The sequence below is a fragment of the Mirounga leonina genome, unplaced genomic scaffold (genome assembly GCF_011800145.1).
Source record: "Mirounga leonina isolate KUSES-001 unplaced genomic scaffold, KU_Mleo_1.0 Mir_53, whole genome shotgun sequence".
Classification (NCBI taxonomy): domain Eukaryota; kingdom Metazoa; phylum Chordata; class Mammalia; order Carnivora; family Phocidae; genus Mirounga; species Mirounga leonina.
Window position 1 is genome coordinate 82,934,767 of NW_023270807.1, and position 25,926 is coordinate 82,960,692.

Below are 25,926 nucleotides of genomic sequence, written 5' to 3' on the forward strand. Positions count from 1 at the left end.
AGGTTTTGAGAACTATAAAGACTTATTCAAATGTTTGGTAGTCATATTACCATTTTACCTTAGTCAGGTTTTGTGAAGGGCAGGAAGTAGGTTGTAAAGGGTAGAACAGAGTGATTTAAATCCTGGCTAAAATTATGAGATTGGTTTCTGGTATATATATTATGTGGACTTGTCACAATACTTCCAGGAGATATTTCTTTTCTTTAGGAAAAAAGTAGTTTATCTTTAATAGCATTAGCTCATTGCAGGAAGGGACCATGTTTTAACATGATGCTGAATATAAACTGAAATTTATTTATCCCAATCTAGTCATTTAATAGGTAGGAGTAAGTGAAATAAATCAAATTTAAAATGATGCCTAATTGTGGAAATGGGAGGGTAGTGAAAGTAGAAGGGTTGGTGTGAGGGGAATTCGTGTACTGTAATTAATATTTTAGTTGTGTGAGTCTGCTGGGAAATGAGCATGAGAAAATAGGTAACTGGGGTAGTAAGATTTATACTCTAGGGGTCAGAAAATGGGTCCTGCAAATGACTGGATTTAGGGAAAGGTGCATGCAGGGCTTCCCCCCACTCCACTTAGGTTTTCTAGACCCCTTTGCTACTTTATTCTAATTATAACTAACCGCCTATTACCGAGATAAGAAAAAGTCACAAGTATTGTCTGTCATCATTCTCAATTTGCTGATACTGAACTTGACAAACCCTGACAAGTTTTAGTTAGTTTTAGTGCATCTCTCATCTCTCTCTACAAGAGAAGAGAGATGAACATCCAATCAGTGTTCTAAGAATTCAAAAACTCAGTAGTGGAGGGAAGGAGAAATATATGTCCTGTTGAATTAGTCCTTGAGTAATTGAGGGTTGGTTCTTGAATAGTTTCCCCTAGTTTGTTTGGTAGTTTATTTCTAGGAATATATATTTCTTTCTTTCTTTCTCTTTTTTCTTTCTTTCTTTCTCTTTTTTCTTTCTTTCTTTCTTTCTCTCTTTCTTTCTTTCTTTCTTTCTTTCTTTCTTTCTTTCTTTCTTTCTTTCTTTCTAAGATTTTATTTATTTATTTGATGGAGAGAGACACAGTGAGAGAGGGAACAGAAGCAGGGGGAGTGGGAGAGGGAGAAGCAGGCTTCCCGCCAAGCAGGGAGCCTGATGCGGGGCTCAGTTCCAGGACCCTGGGATCATGACCTGAACTGAAGGCAGACGCTTAACGACCGAGCCACCCAGGCACCCTTCTAAGAGTATATATTTCAACCCAGGCTTTTTGTGGCAGATATAGTTAAGATGGGAAATTTATAAGAGAAGTTACTTTATGTGGTATGGGACAAGGGTACCCTTGGGATTCAGAGGATGGGTAACCTGAGTGATCCCTTTTGCAATGTTTCTCCTAGTTAACTAATTTTTCTTGAGCTCTTATATCTTATAGTGCTGAACACCAAAAGACTAGGTCTTTGCCCTTGAGTTCCCTAGACCCTCACCCCAGTAGTGGACACAGCTCTGAACTCTGTTAAGAACCAAGCTGCACTTGGTACCAGTAGGAAAGAACAAGGGACCCAGCACTCTTGGGAGCCGGTGAGTCAGGAAACAGATTCCTGGGTTGACTGAGCAGGACAATGCCATATAATTGTATATACATGGCACAATGTTCCATCCCCTTTTTAACGCTTAGTCTTCAGAAATTAATAAGAAGCTCTTTACCCGTGATATGGAATTTCTGAATTATATATCTGGTGACGGTGATGGGTTTGGGCAGTTCTTTTCTTCTTTGACTAGTGTGTTCACAAGGATAACTTCCTGGTGTAGATTGTTCTTCTTGCTCCCATTGAGGAACTCATTCCTCACAAGAATTTGGGGGACACTGTATTTAAAGAGAACCAGTTATTTGGGAGGCACTGTATTTAGAGAGAACTACTTACACCTTCATATGTGTGTATATTTGTATATGATGTCTTGAAATTCAGGGCATCCGCAGAAAATATATTTTGTAAAGGACCTCATTATCCAATGGGAATATTCTCAGGTTGTCTGTTTAGTAAGTTAGATTATTTTACTGACACATGAGGATATGGGTTAACAGTGGCACATTATGAACTAGTTTGTCCTGCTTGTAGCAACAGCTCTGCAGCAAGTGGAGGAAAGCAAAAGGCCAGGAAAAGGGTACCCTTGCAATGTAACTGAGTTTGATTTATGAAGTCAAGTTGAGAAAGACGTTTAAGAAATTCCCCCTTGACGAGACAGGGTGGTTTGGGGGAAAGAACAGGACTTTTGAGAGGGAGTTGAGTGAAGTTGGGTGATCTTGGATGAGAGAACTTCCTTAGAAGTGGACCTAGAATCAGTTAGTTGGGCAGCGATTGGAGGAATTACATGTGTATTATATGTAATAGTAAAATGTTTCCTTTATTATTCTTCCTGTAAGCCAGTGTTTTGTGTCTGTCAACAAATATTTATTGAGCACCCGTTTTTTTGGAAGTCTCAGCTGGGGAGTGCTTCACATAATCTTCACTTAGAACAGGGCTGAATGAATGAATGGGTTAGGGCTACAAAGAAACAGCAGACCTTGGCCTCCATGTGTTCGTAATTCCAGTTGAGGAAATAACCCGCACCACATACCGTACAGTGGGGACTAACGAAACAAAGCCACAGTTCAGCGCTCGTGCTCCGGAAAGGTAGAGATGAATGCAGTGAGCACTATGGTGGTACCACTGGATGTGGCCTTAAACGTATTGCTGAGGTAAAGACCTGGGAGGTGGGGAGTCCTCCGCAAAACACTGCCAAGTGTTGCTATATTAAGTATAATTGTATATTGAGTGCCTTCTGAATGCCAGGCATTGAGCTAGGCACTTTATATTCTTTCATTCATTCATTCATTCATTCATTCATTCATTCATTCACTTATTTATGTGCCCAACAAATACTTACTGGGTGCCTTCTCTCTGCCCAGGCGCTGGTGTAGCTCTGAGTATTGTCTTGCATACTTTCCCTAACCTTCTGCAGTTGGTATTATTGTTTCACTTTGAGAGCAAACTGGTGCTCAGAGATAGCAACTTGTCTAAGTTCATATCATGCCGTTTGAAAGGGGTAGGACCAGGGAAATTGATACTGGCTTATGATTGTCTTGTTATGTCTTTAGGTTTCTAATTTTCAAAAAAGTAATTCTTAGAATATTTTTAAGAAAACACATTTCCAGATTAATGTATTTACTCTTATGCATTTGTTTACTAAGATAAGCAATAGCAAACAGGTATCAGAAAAAATAATGGGGAGAAAACTCTATTTCTTCACTTTCCTTTCTTTTTTTTCTTTTTTAAACCAAGAATTGGGAAAAGACCGACTACTGAATTATACTGAAAAGAACACCTTGGTCTGTCTCATGGCCTTGAAATGATCACAAACTGTTAAGAAAACATGACTCAGATTAGGTATGAGAATTACTGGGCTTATTTGTAAAGAGGTTTCACTTGTTCTTTGTAGGAAGAGGATAGATGAGGCGGTAGGGTTAGTTCTCAAAAAATGTAGATCAGTCAGTCAGTAGAAAGGATGGGACCTAAATTTATTAAAGTGAACATAAAAGATGATGGAATTTACTCAGAAGGCAGGATTATAAAAGGAAAGAAAAAAATTAAATTGAGGGATAGAGATATTGGTGGGGAGAAGCTGGGGGCAGGGCTGAGTGTAGAGTGCTGGAATCAAAATTTAAAAAAAAAAGAAAACAGGAAATATGACTAATAATACATTCAACAACAGTGCTATGGTTACTGTTATACTCTTTAACTAGAAGAGTATGCTCATGCTTGCCAGATGAAGTGAAGAGTCTCTATTTATTCATTAGGTGGTTCTGTGTCGCAGTGGGAGTCTGAGAGTATCTCTGGTATATGAGTTGAGGTCCATCAAGCAGAGCTTTAGTCTGACTTAGGGGGATACTATTGCATTCATTGATCATAGGGTAATAGACTGTTTCTCCTTTAATGAAGCTCTATCACCCTATAAACTTTTTTGAACACTTACTACAGGCAGGCTGTTTTAAGATTGGACCGTAGCTTTGTGTTATGTGTAATTTTGTAACGTTAAACTACTTCAGTAGTAGAACATTTTGAGTAGGATTATTCAGGCACCAAAATCATTTGATTATTTTCCTCTCATGTGTTACACTGACTGAACCCTGAACTGTGAATTGAAATTCCTAAGAGATCAATGTGGTCAGGTTGTTAAGTGGTCTAAATAATTCACCCTGTTGCTTTGTGTTCTTATTTGGTGGATTTGAGGCCTAGCTGTTCAATCTGTTGATAAGGAGTTTAGTTACAAATGGTTATCAAGATAAACCTGTAGACTTGACTTGTGTGAGAGAAATAAAATCTGGTCACAACTACTTTATTAGATACAAAAGAGAAATCAAGTGTAAATCTCTTAATTTTAGCTCTGTGTTCTATAAAAAATACGAAGCGGAGTAAGAAAAAGATGCTACTTTTAGCATTTAAAAAATTATGAAATGAAATAAGAGAAAAGAACAAGATACTACTTTTAGTTTTTCTTTTTTGAGTTCATGCATATTTTGCATAAGCATGGACATATCTGTGTCAGACAGGTTCTTGTTCTTTTTATGCCCTTTGAGTCCCTTTAATGGGTGTAAAATTTCTATTACGACTCTATTAGTGTAGTGATGTTGATGATATGATAGCACTTGTCAGGATATTTTTGCCTCAAATTGAGGTATCTTATACTCTGTACACTGAAAATGAACTTCCAATAAAAGCATTTGATGAGAGTATATTAAATATGCCATAGGCCTGTTAATGTCAGTTTGTGATTTCGTTTTCTATGTACATTTTTTTTTTCTTGAAAGGCATTTTTCATTTTCTGTTCCTCCTTTAGAGGAAGTAAGTAGGTTAGGCCACAGAATCTCAAATAATTCATCCTTCTTACAGTAACAAGCGGGAAGGCAGGAAGTTGAGATTTTGTAAAGGTTGCTTTCGGTGACTACCCCTTTGTGTATAATCTCCATGGCAGAAAAGGTAGCAAATCAGATAAACCATGGCTGCATGAATAGGATCATTGTCATTAAAATATGGCCAGGAGATACTGTTTTTGAGAAAGTATCAATAAGAAGGAACCAACCTATAACCGATTTCATGTTTAAAGGAAGCGTAGATTGGTTGCCCCTTAGTCATCTACTGTGTAAAGGTCGATGTGGACAGAAGACCCAGATTCTCAAGGATTTGTTCTTGATGGTACTGAGATTTCATTTCTCACACGGAAATGATCTAGAGTTCTGCCTGCCGAAAATCTGTGAGCTTGGGCCCTGGGGGCAAAATTTTACATCTCTCCCCAACGGGATCTCAATTCCAGTATGTGTGTGATTCAGAGTTCTTATCAGGCGGGTGAGTAGAATATCAAAGCTGGTATCTGTCCTGTTTGATTTGAAAGGAAAATTTTTCTTTGTAGCAATATGTGTTTGTTGAGAGATGCATCAAGTGTGGGGTTAGATTTTTCTCTTATCCTTATTGAATAAGCCTGTTGAAGAGGTTTGAATTTAACTTCTTTTGATGTGTCCTCCACTGACACTTAAATAAGGGGGGCTTCTGGGAGCAGTAGTGTTATGCTTCTGCCAACAAAGCAAGTAAATACCTAGCAGCCGAGCTGTGAGTTGGAATTGCACTGACGAATATGAGATAGATGGACATGAATTTGATTTTTTCTTTCTGATTTCCCCTCTCCCTAATTCCCACCCACAACTAGTCTGTTGCATTTTCCCCTTCTCTTTTTATTCATTCATTGGATAAATTGTATTGACACCTACAATGGGTATTCATCAGGGTTAAGGAAATGAATAAATCAAGGTCCCTTTCCTCCAAAGCCTCGTCTAAGTAGACGATCATGATACAGTGTCAGAAGTATTGTGATGGTGGTGTAGATTCTCTCTTCCTAGCCTCTCTTCTGGCATTTCACATACACATACTCCAGTACTTGTAAAGAGAAGGATTCTCTTCTTTGGGGAGGACCTATAGCTTTCATCTCTCTTTCTCCTGCGGGCCTTTCACAGGACCTGGAACCACAGTTGGTATGTGAGGAAGCTTTTATACCTCCTCAGCCAAAATATCCATAAGGTTGCCAGTGGTCTACTCTTGGGTCATCATTCAGAGATTATGTCCTTCTGACTTTTTTTGGTTGTTACAACATTCTTTTGTGGCGAAACTAAGAGTTATTGACCTTATATCACTTTCCCAAATTCATTTTGAAAGTTTACATGTCCGTGAAATCCAGAGTCTTACCATTATTCTTAACCTCCCATTTTTCTTCACCTTCACCTCTGGACTCCTCTGAGAAATCATTTAGGGCTTTGTGGTGCAGAGGTCTTGGCCTTTGCAGTTATCATTCCCCTGCCCTGGTATGCTTCAGGTATTGGGCAAACTGGTGCCTGGAGGGAATGACACTGGAGAGCTGTTTGTTTTGTTTTCTTCAAAATAGCTGTGGCTCCATGTTACTGCATGTCCACCGTGTGCAAAACACTCTTAGCGTGCATGATTGAAACACATGTTTTTACAACTATGTAAAGTAGATATTCCCATTCCATTTTCTTGAAGGAGCCTAAGGCTCAAGAGAGGTTAGGTACCCTGCCCAGGATTATGCAGTAGTTGGGAAATTATGAGGCTAGGACTCAAACCCAAGTGCTCTCGGGCTCCAGAGCCCATGCTTGTCACCATCGCACTAGATTGGCTTCTGTGTTGATTAAAATACAACATGCTGGGCCTGCAGTAGAGTCTGAGGGCCACTGTCTTGGGAGATAAAAGTTTGTTTCTTGGCTGCATGACCTCAATTTTCTTGCCTGTTAAATGTAATCAGTCTTAAGAGGTAGTTGTGAGGGGAGCACCTGGGTGGCTCAGTCGTTCAGCGTCTGCCTTCGGCTCAGGGCATGATCCCGGGGTCCTGGGATCGAGCCCCGCATCGGGCTCCCTGCTCCGCGGGAAGCCTGCTTCTCCCTCTCCCACTCCCCCTGCTTGTGTTCCCTCTCTCGCCGTGTCTCTCTCTGTCAAATAAATAAATAAAATCTTAAAAAGAGAAAAATGACAATGCCTGGAAGAGACTCCTCTGCTCCGGTATGTCTGTATCTCCTTCATGTATCTTGGGCTTTTTTGCCTTTGTTCGGTCACCCCTTTGTAGCTGTGTGCTTGTGAGTGTGTGAGTTTTCCCCCTACAGGCTGTGTACCTCTCTGAGGTCATGAAGGTGCAGGCCATCAGAGAGGAAATCAGAAAACGGTAGACAGGCCTGAGGAGTCAGAGGCCATATCTTTCTCAGGATCGCTTTCTCCAGCCTGGACTTCAAGGACTGCAGGTCTGGAGGGCATTCTCCAGGCTTAGATACTATGAATCTCACCACTCAGATGCAGGTGGGGAACTAGGTCCGAAGGTAGCGTTTGTAGCTGAATCTAACATGAAGATGCATCAATTTTATTCCTCTAAAATACTACCTACTTTCATGTTATTTCCTGAATTTATTTTCCGTGGCTCAGCATTTTCCCAAAGGCCAGGGGCAGGGGAGGTGGGGGTGGAGGACTCCATGGAATTCGATGCACTGTGATAATAGAGTCACAAGGCAAGGTGACCGTGGGAAGCTTTGGCTTGGCCAGTACTTCACAGATCACCACACTGCTACTGATGTGCACTGTACATGTCCTGAAGACCCCCAGGGTATTCCACCTCTCTCTCAACAAAAAAACTTCGTATCCCAGGACAGGAATCAGTGGTCTCCCAAAAGTTGTGTTTTGAGGAACAGACTGGGAAATGTTGCTGTGGCCTTTCATCTAGTTTTGTTGCAAAGCCTTAGCCTGGCCTGCAGTGCATAGTCAGACCAGCATAGTGGCAGAGAGAGCCTGGCCTTCAGGCCCAACTCCTTCCCGGTATGGCAGACCCTTCATCACTTCGGAGCTATTGTCCTATGAAGAAAGGTAATAGTCAAGGGAAACAAAAACAAAAATAAACTGTTGGGACTACACCAAATAAAAAGCTTTTACACAGAAAAGGAAACCAATAACAAAACAAAAAGGCATCCTACTGAACGGAAGGAGATATTTGTAAATGATATATCTAATAAGGGGTTAATATCCAAAGTATATAAAGAACTTACACAACTCAATGCCAGAAAAACCCAGTCCAATTAAATGTTGGGCAAAGGACTTGAATAGACATTTTTCCAAAGCAGACTTGCACATGGTCAGTGGACGAATGAAAGATGCTTGACATCAGTAACCATCCAGGAAATGCAAATTAAAACCACAATGAGATAGCAGCTCATACCGGTCAGAATGGCTAGTATAAAAAAGACAAGAAATCGTAAGTGTTGGCGAGCATGTAGAATGAAGTGAACCCTCATGCGCGCTGTTGGTGGGAATGCAATTTGGTACCGCCACCATGGAAAACAGTATGGAAGTGCCTCAAAAAATTAAAAAATAAAAATACTATATGATCCAGTAATTCCACTACCAGTATTTACCCAAAGAAAACAAAAAATACTAATTTGAAAAGATATATGCACCCCTGTGTTTATAGTGACTTTACTTATAATAGCCAAGCTATGGAAACAACCCAAGTGTCTATCCATAGATGAATGGATAAAGAAGATGTGAGATATATTCATATATATATATGTATACACACACACACACACACACTGGAATATTATTCAACCATCAGAAAGAATGAGATCTTGCCGTCAGCAACAACATGGATGGACCTAGGCTAAGTGAAACAAGTCAGACAGAGAAAGACAGAAATCACATGATTTCACTTGTATGTGGAATCTAAAAAAACCAAAACAAACGAACAAATAAAAAAAAAGACTCTCAAATATAGAGAACAAACTGCTAGTTGCCAAAGGGGAGGAGAGAGGGGGGATGGGCAGAATAGGTGAAGAGCTAGTAGTCTTTTCTGGAGCTATGTAAATATGAGATATTATTAACAATAAAATATGTGCTTTTATGGAGTGATCTTGAATCTTGTGATATTTAGATTTTGAACAGGTGGCCTACCGTAAGAGATACCACAGAAATACAATCAAATGAGAGAAACAAAAGTCATGGTCTGATTTTTCTAAGGTCACTTGAGCAGCTTTCATGAACTCACATAATTGTTAAACCAGATAATTATAATAAAAAGCTAACATTTTATTGACTGCTTACTCCGTGATAGGCGCTAGGCTAAGGTATTATCTGATTTATCTCATGGAACCTTACTTACCATTGCCCAATGAAGAAAGGTTCCATTCTCCACACCTTATAGGTGGGGGAATTGAGACTTCCAGAGCTTAACTGGTCTGAGGTTACTGAGTAGGCAGTTGTCAGATTTTGAAAAGTGAAATGAAGAGGAGGAAGGAAGAAGGGAGCAGTTGAGGAAAGGGTGAAGGATAGAAGGGGGAACTGATGAGTGCATGGCAGGTTGTTTTGGGGATGATCCATGAAGTATTTAATTTGCACCTATGACAGGATGACAAGGAGCAGGGTGGGTGGGGATAGGGAGGCACAAAAGAGTTTTATAAGCCACATTAAGAAGGTGGTTAGCAGTGAAGAGAGGCTTTTTAGGTGGTGTTACTGAATTGTGACATTAGGACTTTTTGTAGGTCACACTGTGCCAGTTAGAGCATTCGGTTAGGGACTGATGATTTCTACAAAGTAAACAAAAAGCCAGCTTCAGTTGCTGGTATTAAAGTGGGCAGCATAGCAACAAGGCGTTGGATTTGCACAGTAGAGATTGACTTTTCTCATGGATATATGTTGCTCTGGATCTCATTGCTGTCTATCTTCTGCATAATTGGCATTTTTGTTTGGTTCGTGACGATTATTTTAGGGTTAGCATTCTGACTCTTTACAAAAGATAGGTTGTCCTTTTAACCCAAACTGATTTAAAACCAGGTGCTGATATCTGAGTTCTGTCATCTGAGTGACAGAATTTTAATCCGATTCTGCTTTTGAGGTGATGTTTATCCCCATTTTATAACCACTTCCAACTCATGGCCATATCCTCTCTGTACCTTATTTTTGAAGAACGCACCTGTTAACTGTAAGGCTATAATATGTAACACTAAAAAAGCCACTGTAAGATTATTAAAACTATTTAACTGCTCTTAGTGAACATTAACTAGCCGTTCTTTTAAATATACTATTTTAAAACCATGGTTTGAGCAGGAATGGCCCAGCTTCAGTTAGCTCCTTTGCTTAATCTTTATTTCTCACTCTGTCTGTAGATCCAGACTTTCGGTTTATAGACGGTACCCACTCTCACTTGATTTTGAGCATCCTGGATTGGGTGGCTTATCTCTCAAGGGACTGTTGTCTTCATCTCAGTGCTAGGCAGGTTCTTCACCTTGACTCCACTATATGAGCTCAGCACTGGGGGAGTCCATGCCCCTCACTCGAGCCACCGCTTGTTTTATCCACTTAGTGGCAGATATGAATGAAGGAATTGTATGAAGGGGGGATTATGAAGGACACACAAACTCTGCTTATCTCTAGTCAAAATAAGATAGCAGTAGATTCTTGACATTTGTGGAGGATATATCCCAAGGCAATCGCCAGTTCTCAACTTGAAAAAAAATTATTGTAACATACGATTCCTTCCTTCAGATTACTGAAGTATAACTGAAAAACGTAAAGGCTCTCTCTAGACCTTAACTACTTATCTTGCTTGATGAGCAGTTTTTGTACTGTCTGGAGCACTTATTGAAACAAATTCACACATCTTTTCTACTTATTTCCTTTTGGAGCATTTGGTAGTTTTGTTCACACAATGTGTCTGAGTCATCATTGCATTTGACATTTCAGTCTTTAATTTATCTGCAATTTCTATTTTGTGGCTAGGGCCTAGCACTTTCATAAACATTTCCATATTCCCCTCATTCTGTCATCAACACTAGAATCAACTAGCAGTTAATTTTGTTTGTTTCATTTCTTCACGAGAAAGTGTTTTATCTCTTTCCTTACGGTGGTGATGGACTAAGACTAAGTGCTCTGAGTAAGAGCATCCCTGGACTGTGGCTGGTCCAGGCAACTTGCCCTTGCCCCTCAGCTTCATGGCATGTCTCATTCAGAGTCATGTCTCTGCAAGATAACAGATTACTGAATGTCATGGGAACTTCAGATGCCTCTCAAGAGTGGTAGAAGCCATAAATAGTCTGTGAATGCCAGCGATCTACTATATATTTCTGATACCCAAGTTGTGGAGAAGTGAACCCTACCCTTCCTCTTCTCATCCATCTGTGGAGCTGATGCATTTGCATATACAGTTAAATACCTACTATTTAAATTACCCAAGAGCTTTGGGGAAGTTGACTTCCCTCAGTGACTTCTATGCTATAGCTTCTGTTGTTTACAGCAATCAAAAACTAAATATTTTCATGGGAAGACCTGCCTTTCGTGACATGAACTATTCTAAATTGACATGAAAAAGGATTTTAAAACACTTTTTTCATTAATTTTTTTTCTTTCAAGAAAATTTGAACAGGCAGCAGGTATAAAGGAATGTCCAGAGAGCAGATTCCCTCCCATGGCTGTCTTTCAGCAGACTATTGCCTCTTCCTGGAGGCAGCCAGTGTTAACCAGTTTCTGGTGAATCCTTGCAGAGAGAATGTATGCCTATATAAGTTACACACACACACACCCTTTTGTTTTATAGAAGTGGTAGCATACAGTTTGTATACCTGGCATAAAATTAGAGTATTGGTAGTGTTGGAGCTCTTTCTATATCAGAATGTAAAGAGCTTCCTTATTGTTTTTTATAATGGCATTGAATGCCATATGGATGTACCTCAGTTGTCCTTAATTGATGGACTTTGGGATTGTTTCCAGTTTTTTGACCTTACGAACAGACCTGTAGTCAGAATAACATTCTACATTTTTTCTTTTTACATATGTGCGAGTATCTGTAGAATAAATTTCTATGAGTAGAACTGCTGAGTTGGAGGATATGTTCTTGGAAATTGATCTCCAGAGAGGTTGTTTTCATTTATAATGCCACTGTCAATGCAAGAGAGGGCCTGCTTCCCCATATTCTTGTAACAGGATTTTTGAATATAAGATATTAACTAATCTCCTCATTGCCCCTTGTTTCTTGAAAACTAGTGGTATATGGTAGGTTGAGACTTCCAGGGATTTATTCATGTGAGAGACTGAGCAAGTTCATCCATTAGATACAATGTCCCAAGGGAGAAGCAAGTTGCAAAGCTTTGGTTTGGAGGCAAGGAATGGTGCAGGAGAGAGAGATACAGAAGGTAATTCTGAGGACAGTGTTGCATGTCATTTAATCTGTCTTCCAGCCCTTTTGTTGGAGGCTTAGGGCAAGAAGATTGTAATAAAAATGAGTAAAAGCTAAAGTGAACTGTTGCACCAAAGAGGGACTTTGGGAGTCTAATATGTTTGAATTAGTGTCAACAGTAATGGTCTCTGCCTTCGGTGAAGTCATCAGCTCCTAACAGTGAGCATTGGTAGAGAAGCACACTGGACATCAGAACCCTTGATTTTAACCATTTCCAGTCATGATAGGAAAGCTAGTGGGAATCAAAATATCAAAAGCTGCAGTGGTGTATTTGCTGGATAAGTGAACCCCAAAGTGGTCCTTTTTGACATCAGCAGTGGCTAGAGACTGTTAGGATTTAGAAGAGGTTAAGAGGAAAGTAGTGGCTCTTCGCTGATAGCACAGAGGACCCATCATGGTGCACTTTTGAGATACTTCCCTAGGAAATCTCAGCATCATTAACAAGAGATTGGGGATGAGATTTTCTGCAGGATGAGAGATGCTGTTTGTGACTTGCACTGTGAGTTACTCTATTACCTACCTGCTTTTTATAGTCCGTGGAATATAGGTTACACATGGGATTGTGGAATCACACCAGGTGATAATTAAAGAAAACATAAAACAACGCATTTCTAAGTTGTGGGGGGAAAAAAACAAAACTGCTTCATTCTTAGGACCCCAACTGATTGAAGTGAAAAGACTTTGTATGTATGCAAGTGTGCACACTTCTGGAGAATGAAAACAAAGGAGGAAGACTTAGGGTGTCATGAAGAAGCAGCTTCTGTTAAAATAATATTGGTTGTTGGATGTTCTGTCTGATGAAGAGATGATAGAAAATGTCCTAGCCATTCAGACTTCTTGCGATAGTGCAAGTAGCCATTTGGCTTCAAAATCAGATAATGGGAAAGACAACATGGTAAATATTTTTATGCTATCATATTTTATACACAATGTTCACAAACCTTAAAGTGAAACAATGAATAGAAAATTTTTTATAAATTTTATTATGTGCTTATAGGTAGAGTACACTGTGAAACATCACTGATGTTTTATGGAGCAAAAGCAAATTCTCAGTATTTCTAAAAATGTGTCGTGAACATTTACTGCGGGTTTTGTATAGGGCTAACTTTTATATTTCTCCTGCTTTCTATTCCTTCTCCTAGTCACAGACAGGATTTTGTTGTTGTGAATTTTATGCATTTATGTTTTTTATTTTTTTAAAGATTTTATTTATGTATTTGACAGAGAGACACAGCGAGAGAGGGAACACAAGCAGGGGGAGTGGGAGAGGGAGAAGCAGGCTTCCTGACGAGCAGGGATCCCGATGTGGGGCTCGATCCCAGGACCCTGGGATCATGACCTGAGCCGAAGGCAGACGGTTAATGACTGAACCACCCAGGCGCCTGGGAAAAGACTGAAATTGTATTTCTGTTGTATATGTGTCTTAATGACACTTTGTTAATAAGTATATATTTGATGATATTTTATTAAAAGGATACAATTGCGCTGATATACATAAATCAAGAACTTCGGCCCTAGTAAATTGGTTTCTGGATTTGTCATGTCTAGGGAATAACTTAGGGAAAAGTAGGTTTAGCCAGATTCTTAGAGACAAGACAAGACAGTGGTTGAGAAAAAAGCCCACGGTTGGAATCAGACTTACCTGGTTTCAGATATTGGCCATGCCACCAGATAAGGTTTTGGGTGAATTACTGAACTCTGCAACTCACTTTCTTCAGTGTAGACTGGAGGGATTATTAGAACCCATCTTTTTGTGAGAAAGAAAGAAATGAAATAATATATGTAAATTGCTGCTTTGAATCCTTTTCTGGAAGAAGGTGAGATTGAATTAATAAATTAAAAAGTATACGTATTAATATCTGACACTGAGTACCTGGTGAATAAATGCTATTGTGATTAGAGAAAGAATAGTAAAACTTTCTTTTCCATGGATCACTCAGGTTTTACCCAGTTTATCCACCAGGGGGGAAATTATTCTGTCACTCTACTATCTATCAAGAAAAAGTTGCCACTCCTACAACACTTAATAAGGAAGTTGATTTTGTTGCTGATCTCTATTTAGTGAGGTAGGAGTTGTAGAGAACTTAAGTGCAAGTCTTAATTCACTTCACATCTTCACGGTTTCTTAGATTAATCTTCCTCAGGCCTTCACATCTTAGTTTGTTTTAAGGGTTAAGTCCTAATGGTAGTGAAATCTAGTACTTCTTCAATTTCAGACTGTATAAAATTTGAAATGATCAGAAATAGACTTAATATGTAACATTTGACATTTGCTCATTTAAAGGGGACAAAGGAAGAAAGAATATGGAAGCATCTAATAAATTTCAACAAAAGCTAGCTATAATTCAAAGAAACAGGTTTTTTTTCTATTGACTATTTAAGAAATAAATGTGTATTATGTATCTAAAGAGACTGCACTTAAAATATATTTCTATTACAGAATTTTTCAAGCACTTATAAACCTAAGATGTAGTATAATAAACTATGGGCCCTTCAGACTTCTTGAGAATTACCAGCACATTGCCTGTTTATTTCACCACTTCACCCTCTTGACTAATTTATAGCAAACTCCTAACTTAATCATTCCATCTGTCGGTTTCAGTTGACAAGGACGAAGTCCCCTTTTGAAAGTACATGCCATCATCATCCCTCCAGAAAAATCAGTGTTTTTGTACATCATCAAATAGCCAGGTGGCATTCATGCTTCCCTTCCTGTCTAGTCTTCATCGTCTTCTTTAAAGAATGGTTTAAATCAGGGTCCAGACAAGATCTATGAATTATGATATTGTGCTTTATTAATATGTCACTCAAATCTCTTAATCTGAGTTTCAGATTTCCTCTTCCATGGATTTTTTTACTCCTGGCCTTGTGCGTGTGTATGTGTCCGTGTGGCAGAAAGCCAAGTTTTTATCCTATATGGAGCAGTGGCTCTCAAGTCTCTTTGACCCTCTTAAGAATGACTGAAAACCCCAAAGAGCTGTTGTTTGTATGGGTTAAATCTATTAATATTTTCTGTATTTAAAATTAAAATACGTAATTTAAACTATTTACTTAAAAATAACGGTAGCAAGCCCATTATGTTAATACATGTCTGCACAGTTTTCATGAAACATAATCATAGTTTCCTAATGGAAAAATGAGAGAAGTGGCACTGTGTTCCATTTTTGAAAATCTCTTTCATGTCTGGCTTAATAGAAAATAGCTGGATTTTCATATCTGCTTCTGCATTCAGTCTGTTGCAATATGTTGTTTTGGTTGAGGTGTATGAAGAAAATCTGCTTTACACAGATGTGGGGTTGGAAAGGGGGAGGAGTATTTTAAGATTTTTCATTAAATGGTGGACATCCTTCTGTGATACTACACCAAAAGTTGACAAGGGGTAGTTTCTTAAAGGTAAGTTGCAGTGGGCAATTTGAAACCCTGACAATGAACTTTTCATACTACATTAAAATCCATTGGTCTGTCATACACTTAAATGGATCCTTTCCATGCATAATTTTGTGACATCAAGCATGGTTATTTGGAAAATACTGCTTCACTGAGTTATGCAAATCTCCCAAATGTTGACATATGTCAAATATAAAATATTTTAAAAATCCTATTCATGACTATTACCACCCATCTCCTTAGAAAAGTATTTAGCTACTGGGAAGCTGTCAAGATCATGGTGGTAGATACACGTTTTCCAAAATCATGGTTTTCCCTTGAATGCTCAAATTGTGTCTTCAGCCACAAATGCTGTCAGTGTTTTCCTTGTCGCTGACAGGCTCACTTCATTTATTTTTGACAAAATATTTGCCAGATATCCAAACCTGAATGAACAAGAGTTTGTTAAATCAATGGCATCCCATGGAAAAAGCAGCTCATTCAGCTTGCGTCTCAAACAGTTCACAGGTGCTCTTCCTTGGTACTTTGACACACCCAAGCGCTCTGTGTGTGCTTCCCCTTTCATCACACAGAATATTAAAAAGATGTGTATTTACATATCAAGACTTAATGAAAGCTGTGACTTGACTTCATCAAGGATGATCTCTAGTGAAACTGGTGTTTCCTGTAAGTGCAAGGTGGTAAAGGAGGCAATGACTACTCCTACCCTCGGGTGCCCTATTTACTCATCGTCGCTTCTGTCCCATCGGTGCAGATGTCAACATAGCAAAGAAGGCAAATCATGGGTATTTTTATGAAAATAGTTTTGACTTCTTGGGCCTTTTGAAAGGGTCTCAGGTCCTCCCAGCGTCTGTGGACCACACTTTGAGAATTGTTGCTAAGAGTTTCTGACAGTCTGAATTTTACTCCCTCTCTATTTTTACGGTGTCATTTAACATGTCTCTTTGTATCTGGTATTTCCTGTAACTAGACTTGATCAGATTAGGTTTGGTTTGGTTTTTTCTTGGCAAGACGACTTCACAGATGGTGTTGGGTTTGTATTCTTAGTGGTCATCGATGGCCATTGCCAAAGCCATTCATTTACCGAGGATTGAAAACGGTAATGTTTCAGTATTGTCATTCCTTATTTTTTTTTAAATTTTTTTTAAGGGTAAAGTGGGCATTTTATTTATTTGTTCTTAAACCTGTAAACCAGTCAGCCAAACTGGTACTATTATCATGATACATTAAAATACAAAACATCTTTCTACAAATACTAGAAAAATGAACGAATTAACAGTTGAGGTTATTAACAAGAAAAGCCTCACAATCTCAGAAAATACAAATTATCCTTCATCACACGTCTTTGTATCTTCACTTCCTATTCTTTAGGTTAGATTCTAGAGCCTAAAGCTATCTACGTTAGGATTGTATCTAGTTATCTATAGCCAGAAACACTTTTTATCATAGTGTCCATAGCAGCCAATGCTACTGAAACCTCTTTGACTCCAATCGTACCCCCTCAATGGACACAATAAGAATAATGGGTGGGGCGCCTGGGTGGCTCAGTCGTTAAGAATCTGCCTTCGGCTCAGGTCATAATCCCAGGATCCTGGGATCACGAGCCCCGCATCAGGCTCCCTGCTCCACAGGAAGCCTGCTTCTCCCTCTCCCGCTCCCCCTGCTTGTGTTCCCTCTCTTGCTGTGTCTCTCTCTGTCAAATAAATAAAATCTTAAAAAAAAAAAAAAAGAATAATGGGAAACAGAATATGGAGGCAGAGATATATAGGACCTTAAAAGACAAAGCCTAGGAGAAGTAATATAGCCACCGCCCAAACTGAGATCGAATAATATACTCATAGTCACACAGCTTCGGGCTGTATGTTCACAGAGTAATTTGGAAACAAATCCATTATTTGCTGGGTACTAAAATACTTAGCGGATTGTTGTATTACACTATAGCTTTCCCCAGAAGTTTCTAAGATGGACTCCAAATCGCTGATGGAATTTTGCTGGAATTGGATCTGGGGCTACAGGGATTCCTCTCCACAGTTCTGGAGCTTATTGTTCCAGGCTTGGGGGCACCAGGTCTGACTGGTTCAGGAATGGTTGCTCCCAGACTGGCTGTTTCAGGTCTGGTTGTTCCAATTCGGGTTATTCCAGGTCTGGTTGCTCCATACTGGAAGGTTTCTGGAAGTGTTCCTCAGGTATCCCTGGTGGTAGGAATAGAAGCCTGGGTATTCTGCGGTTGCTGTGGTGTTCTGAGTCACACTCTTGCTCTCCTCTGGTCAGTGGTTTTTCTGCACCTCTTACATTTCATTCTCTGGTTCTGGAACCAGGTCTTCACCTGCTTATAGCTAAGGTTCAGAATGTTGGAAAGTTCTTGCATCTGCTGGAGACTGAGGTATTTCTGTCTCTGAAATCAATCATTGAGGACATAGAGTTGGGTCGGAGAGAACACGGTCCTGATCTGTTTCTTGCCCTGGGCCGTGTCTTCCTTCCTCACTGTTGTCTCCTCACCAGAAGTGGGTGGTAGTTTTACCCTGGGACTGGTGGAGGAGTCGGGGCTGTCCTGAACAAGCAGATCAATAGAGGAAGGAAGAGGAGAGACAGTCTGCACGTGGGATGTCTCAGCAGATGACATTTTGCAGGGATGCATAATTTTCTTCAGGGCCATAAATCTCAGGCATTGGAGAAGAGTCCCTAGAACTGGGTGCTTCGGGGCCAGGCGGGCATTGGGGCAGAGCTGGATCCTTGCGAATTCTCAGTTAATCCTGTCTCTCCTTCTTTATTTATTAGCAGAAACTCTTTCTAAACTGAAACTTCCTCTCACCAATGATTTGGCTACCCTGAGGTGCAGTTCCCATGGGTCTCATGCAATGTAGGCAGGGTAAATCCTTGTTTCTTTTTCCAGATAATGAGTTGGTTCCCTTGTAGTCTCAAAAGGTGATCAATGAAGTGTTCTTGGTTGGTTGGTTTGTTTTCAATATCAATATGAACTCATGGATTTAAACTTCCTTGATGTGTTTCAGTTCTTTGCAGGAATCCGTTCCTTAGTTTGGCCAGCAGGAGCCTCTTCAAGTTGGCTTCTGAGTTCTTTTGATATGATCTCTGTTGTCTTTGATAGCTTCCTTGCTTTTTGTTGACCAGTTCCAGATTCATCTTGCACATCTGCCACTGAGCAGAAACCAGCCCCTTCTCTGGGAAGACCTCAGAGAAATGGTATTTAGAGACCACAGTCTGAGCAAGTGGCTGCTCATTACTGTTGGTTGTTTCTAGATTTTGTCACTGGGCAAAGCTAGAAAATATGCATATTTTTTAAAGGTTAAAGTGCATTATGAATTCATACTGACACTTTCATTCAAATTTAGGACTTACCCATCTTTCATTGCTTATCAATGACACCAACATAATTACTTACTTTTTTTTATCCCATACCACATAGACAGCAGTCTTGGAATAACAGTATCAATGTGACCACTAATAGTGTGATTATGGAAAACTGTTTTGCAGTTTTTAAAAAAATGCAAATTAAAAGCATTATCACAGTTAGCTAGTTGACTTGGTTATCTTAACATAGCCTTATTATTAGTGTTTGCTGTATATTTTAAGACTGCTTCCCTATTTCCCAGAACATCAAATCGGCAGATATCTCGACTGAATTAAATTAATCAATTTACGGAAAGAATCAATCACCCTGTGAATTCATTGAATTGACACAGCACACTTAATTGACAAGTTTAGTGTAGATGACAGTCCTCATGGACTGGCATTTTCTTGTTCTTTTTTATTATCTAAATGGCTTCATTTTGTTTATTAACATTATTACTAATATTAATTCTGTTCTTTATACCCACTCTCTTTTCAATATCTTAAAGCAACAACAACAAAAAAACTACTTAGTGGGCAACAATTTCTATTTATATATGTCATGATTTTTTATTTTAGATGAATATGCTATGAAATTCTTTAATTCCTTTTTAAGAATAGAAAAGTTGACACTTTCTAATTTAAAAATTTTAGTAATATTGTTTCTTCTATAATTTACCAGGGATTACACTAAGAAAAACATATTTTTGAAGCATTTATTTCTAGATCTATGGATATGAGATTTGTGATCAAGAAAATTACATAATTAAGGGAAACTGAGGCAGTGGCCACTAAAATAAAAACTGATTTGTAAGTAGAATATTTAATGATATGCCTTTCCCCCCCTTCCAGGTTCAAAAATAAATCATGACTGAATCTGCCTCTAGCACAAGTGGTCAAGAGTTTGATGTATTCAGTGTTATGGACTGGAAAGATGGAGTAGGCACATTACCCGGAAGTGACTTAAAGGTAAGCTGTCTTTATTAAATACAGTTATCTGTGTGTGTTTATGAAAATAAATTTGACTAAATATGTGAGAGAAGAATTAAAAGCATTAAGCATAACCCTCTAGGCTTCATATGATGCCCAGATCTCTACAGTAAATTTTCAAGACAATTTGAAATGCTGACGACTTGGCAGAAGTCTTTGTCACTTGGGGTGGTGGATGGGAATATTTTGGCAATATGTTCTTATTTTGCAGAAGTTGAATTGTAGCTTCCAGAGGATCATCCCAGGTTTGACTTTATCATGATGGACAATAAATATGGAAATGGTAGGCTTAGAAGACCTAGCTTCCTATGTTTTTTAGTTATGAACTTTATAACTTTAAATGAATAACCACATTCCCTGTGCCCTAGTTTTCTCTATTAAAAACTGGATAAGGTTAAAATATTGAATAGACAGGGTTATTCTCCTCCCTTAAATTATTTATACTATAAATATGGATTTTTATATAATCACTTGTTCAAAAGCTGGTCCTTCCTGTAAACCAGGTTGCTTTTATATAGATGAGAACTCTCTTCAGAGAGTGATGCTTCAGTCTGCTCCTTTCCTGTGTGCTCATCCTGCCCCTTTTCTCAAGCCTCCCTAAACCCATGGTAGGACCACCTCTGCTGCCCTATGAAACATAGTTATGCAAGCGCTCATCCGGGAAGCCAGTCACCCCCACCTCTCATTTCTAATGTGTTTTTGCTCTAATCCTATCTCTGGGACCTTGAACCTGTCTGTGGCCTTTTAGACTTTGTGTTTGTATGTGGTTACTCGGGTGTTTGAACTTCTAATCACTCTAACTGGCTGTTACTTGGCTTTCCTCTGTAGTGGTTGGTGTTGTGGTCTATCTTGAATAGAAGTTCCTGCCCCCAAATAGTGGCTTCCTGGAATCCAGTATCTTTTAGTGGCTACTTGACAAATATCTCAGCCAAGCCCATTCTAGTTCATCCTCAGTGGTGAGATCTGGACAATCCGTCATTGGAAGAATACTTAGATTTTAGTTGGGTTAGGCTGAATTAAGTGCAGTGTGCCAATGTATCTATCTATCTGAGTTTAGCTTAACAAAAATACTGCAGTGAGGTTCATTGAAATCTGGAAAGGAGATATGATTTTTAGTTTTAGTTCTGAATGACCTTGAACAAGTCAGTTAGTCTCTTTGGGCCAGTTTCCTTTTTGGTGAAATAAGGAATTAAATGAATACTCAGGATTTTATCTGCTCTAACATTCTCCAAATGTTCATCTGGATTAGATATGATGGGAATCAAGTGCTGAAATTTGTGAGAAAGAAAACTGTTCCAGACGCTTATAATGTCAGCCTCATAGTAGCTACATGAGCTTTGTCAAGTTATTTAAATTTCCTAAGTTTCAGAATCTTTATCTATAAAATGAGGAAATAGGATCTATGTCACAAGGTGGTTATAAGGATTGAAAAAAATAACATATGGAAACACTTAACAAATTATATCTTTTCTGGCTTTGTGATATATTATGTAAGCTGCCTTTTTTTTTTTATTGCTTTATTCTTGTATTTTCCTTGTACATTTTTGTCCCTTCTCAACTGTGTTATTTTGATGTCAGGTAGATGATGAAATTTATAACTTTTGTGCAGTTAGATTTTGAACTTTCCATCCCTAAGAAATTTAAATTGCCTGAAGGTTTTCTAAACAACGGATTTTAGGAATTAACCTATTACTTTTATTAAGGTAATCAGGTAATTAAGCCACTTAGTGGGTATTATAATCTGGTTTATTTTATTTGACTTTTAGGTTCATCTAATTACCTAGGTAATTGCCATGTAGCCAATTCACTATATGTACTGTAGACGGTTTGAAACCCCACTTCTAAAAAAAAAAAAAATTAAAAAATTTTTTTTGTACTTTATAACCATTTTTACCTGAAGAGATTGAAGAACAAGCCAGTTGATTATGTTACTTAGGATTTCTAAATCACTTGCTCCTGGTATTAATGTCTGAGTTGTTTAAGAGACTTGATTGAGAAATTGATTTTTCACAAAAATAAGATACTAAAAAGAACTTTGAATAAAGCATGAGATTTACTCTCTGACATCGTGCCTTGTCTGTCTTACATTACTGAAGCTTCTGTTTTTTAATGGGTATAGGTATGTGGATTTCCTCATAAACAAGGTGCTCTCCTAAGACAGCCAGCTCAGATTAGTGCAGCCCATATAATCAGCTAATACACAGAAGTCAGTTTCTTATCACGGGAACAGGTTTTTATATGCTTCAGTTTACTGCCATTTTGAAAGAACGTTTCTCTGTAAAACGTTGCTGGCCAATCAAGTTATGTCACTCTTCTGCTTAAAATCCTTTAGCAGTTTCCTGTCTTTCATGGCAAAGTTTATCACAGAAGTTTTTGGTGATCTGGCCGCTACTTTCCTCCAGCTGCATCTCATTTCACCCTTCTGTGCCATCTTGTTTCCTTTCCAGCCCAACTAGCTAGTTGAAGGCTTCACACCTTGGTCTGTTTATGCTTTTTCCTGTTGCTGGAATCCCCTTGCCCCTCTTCATCCTGGACTAACCAATCTTTATATAAAACGGAGTGCAAAATCTTTTCATTTGGGTGCAGCAGTGGAAAGAATAGAGAGCTTACTCTCTGATGAGCACTTTATCTGCATCTTTTTATTTAATCCTTTTCTTTAACAGTGACAGTTCTTGTCACTGTTGTCAGTTTACAGATGGGAAAACAGAGGCCCAGAATGGTTAAAGCATTTGCTCAAGGTCAAGATATTGGCAGAACTGCGTCTAAAGCCGGGCTTTTCTGATACTGAAATCGATTCTCTTAATACTACTATACTACTGTCTAAAGGGAGAAAATGTTTTCATAACAAAAGAGATACAGGGAGAATGTTAGCGCAATTTAGAGGAGGTATTATTTTAGCTGGAGGGATCAGGAAGGCTTTGGGAAGTAGCTGTCATGTGGGCTTCAGGTGTCTGAAAATAGGTCGGCATGGATGTGAAGACTTCTGCCGGCAGGGATGGTAGGCAAGAAAGAGAAGGACTAGCCTAAGAAAGTATAGTGTTAGGGGAGAACGGCAAGTGTCCACTGGCCCTCTTGGAAATATTATAGTCATCCACAAGACATTTTTGCTTAAACAAGCTTTGGAAACTGTACCACTGCCTAATTATTCTGTAAAATGGCAAATTAGTATTTGTAGATTAATTTCTCAGGACCAGCCATACAAACAGGCAGGTATTAAGTGGTAGTGGGAAGGTGCATGGTAGGGCTCCCTGTCCCTAAGCAGTTTCTCTCTCTGAACTTCTAATTGATGTCTGAAATTTATCCACAGAGAATTATTCCTCTGGGTCATAAGGATTTAGCTGTTTGAAATCCTTTAGTAAAATGCAGATGCACTCCTGGGAGCGATAGCATCTTATCTAGTAAGAATAGTTGCCACTTAACTGAGAGCAAGACCCTGCAGCAGCAATGCAGAAACCCAACTGGAAAATTCACTGTGCTTAGTGCAGTTTTGCCTTGTTGTGATGAATGTTCAGAAATGTGTAGTTACCAAAATCTTTGCTCTTAAAACAGATCAGTAAGTAGAACTCACATTTCAACATGGAAAGTAATAAAACAAAAATAGTAACCTCGGCAGCGTCTTTTAGTGATCTCTTATTAAAGACGGGCAAAAATCAGCAAAGGATCCTTTGCCTCTACAAGAAAAAATAAAGAAGAGAATTGAATCAATTAAAGGTAGTTCAAGCCAAGCTAAACAAACCAACCTTTGCAACCCCTTGTATATTTCAGGCATAATTGTTTTCTGACTGATCTAGTTGTATCCACTAACAGAACAAATTACAATGTCAGCTGATGTGTTTGATGTGCTTAATCAATTTCTTTTGTAAAGTTTATAATTTTGATGTTCTTGATTATGGAATGGAGCCACTCAATAAATTTTTATGCTGGTTTTTAGATGCCTAAGTTAAAAGAACTAGTAACTTTGAAAAAAAGAAATAAGAGGGATCATTTCAAGTCTCCATGGCTCTAAAACCATTCATAAAAGCATTCCCCATTTCAGAACCTGAGGGTTTTATTGGGGGAAAACAATGTTAGGGAATGTGTCAGTCTTTCTGGAATTCCATCTGTGGAACTCCAGTAATGCTGGCAGCACCTAACAGCCTATGTGGTCCAGCATTTTCTACAATAGCAACATTGTGAAAGACAGTAAATCCAAATTGAGAAGCCAGAAAAAAAAAAAAAAATTAATCCCTATGTCTTTTTGCGTATAATAGGATACTTTGAAAACACTTGGAGGTTAATTTTTGAGATAAAGTAACTTTGGTGAGATGTTCTTTACTTTTTCAGGGTTATAGGATGCCTTTGGGAATATGATGAAACTTATGAACCCGATCCCCAGAAAAATATATATGTGCTCCTGACGTAATTTTGCATGTATTTCATGGGATTCATCAGTCTCCTGAAGTCCAACTATGGATCCCTGGCTTACAGGAGTTAATTGTGTCCCTGAGTGTTGTGACATCTTTACTTTGTACTTTGGCTGTAGTTCAGTTACTGGCAATAAGTATTAGAAGGAAAAGATAATTGGGATTAATTGTTGTATTGTGGGAATATTATCTTTTAACTTTGAGAGTAGTTGAGCCTAAAGCTTCCAAGTATCATAACTCTGAAAGTGTATTTAAAGATTCCACTGAGTGGTGTTCTCTTTCTCAGTGTTGGAAATGCAGGGTGCCTCCCAGCTTAGCGGCAATTTGGAAACTTAATACCACAGGAGACTCTCAGTGTAATGCAAATGGTGCTGTTTCTCACATTTTATAGTTTTCAAATAGGTATAAATTAACATCAGCATATAATAAAAGTAAAATTACTTACCTGAACTGAATGACAAAGGTCATGTCTATGGTTTTGTTAAACTTTCATGCAGAATTTATTTTTTGTCTTACTCTTTAATATCATTAATTAGTAACATTATGGCTTGTTTTTTCTACTCTTGCCCAGTAGATGGTACTGTCAGCTTTATTTTGAAATATTCCCTTTTCAGAGTAGACCATTTAAAATGTTTTTTTCCAAAAAGTAAAGTTATTTTTAGCTCTTTTCCTCTCAGTTACCTTTTTGCCACTTCCTAGATTGATATTTTTAGGTGAGCACACTAGGTATAGTAAACACATGTTAGCTGGGAACTTCTATCTGAAATACGTAGTAGAAAACATTTTCACTTTTATTAACAATTTCAGCTTTGTCGGCCTAAAGAGCTTTTAATCACTGTAGAGTACATGCATAAAATTTTTTAAGGTGCCGTGTTTTCCTGGTGGAAAGAATAGTAATTTTTGCTTCAGCTTTTTCTGACTGGTAGTCTGAATGATTAAATGAATCCTCCTATGGGCATGTTGACTAAATAGATGTTTTAGATTGGGGAGTGGAAGGTCTTAAGTTTCACTACTACATATTGGCATGCTCATCCATATTTCTGCGAAAGATCTAAAAACTTTAAGCAAAAAAGTTTTATAATCTTTTGAATCGTGAGCTTTCCAGTTTTTCACCAGCTGTCAAAATTAGTGGATCCTTGGTGTCATTTTATTTTATGGAAAAACAGAGGACTATGGAAAACTTTGAACTTCATGAATAGGAGAGAAAACTTAGTTGTTTCAAAGGGGATTGGGGGAGTGGGGTCTCTGCACATAGATAGTAGTTAAGCCTTCAACACATGCACAGTACAACCAGGCTATTGCAGAAACATATTTGATTTGAAGCTTGCCATGAGATGAGAGGAAATTTTCAATATTTGGAATCAAAATGTCCATGAAATCAAAATGCCTATAATTTTTAGTGATAGCATTGGCCAGTAGCTAGTAGTTTTGTTCAGATCTCCATAGACTTTACCAGTTGTTTTGGAGGACTCCAGGTGAATAGGATGGAGAATTCCAAAAAGCAGTGAAACAA

The 25,926-nt window shown here is 38.5% G+C and overlaps 1 protein-coding gene and 1 pseudogene across 6 annotated transcripts in view; one reads left to right on the forward strand and one right to left on the reverse strand.

Annotated features, from left to right (window-relative positions):
• The window catches only part of L3MBTL3 (L3MBTL histone methyl-lysine binding protein 3), a 120,109-nt gene that overhangs the window by 4,934 nt on the left and 89,249 nt on the right, over positions 1–25,926 (forward strand). For all 6 annotated transcript variants that reach the window (XM_034990610.1, XM_034990611.1, XM_034990612.1 and 3 more), the window contains exon 3: positions 19,873–19,989. In XM_034990610.1, the coding sequence (XP_034846501.1) occupies positions 19,888–19,989 (102 nt within the window). In that variant the 5' untranslated portion in view covers positions 19,873–19,887. The remainder of the gene's footprint in view (positions 1–19,872; positions 19,990–25,926) is intronic.
• Positions 17,514–19,033, reverse strand: LOC118001364 (annotated as a pseudogene).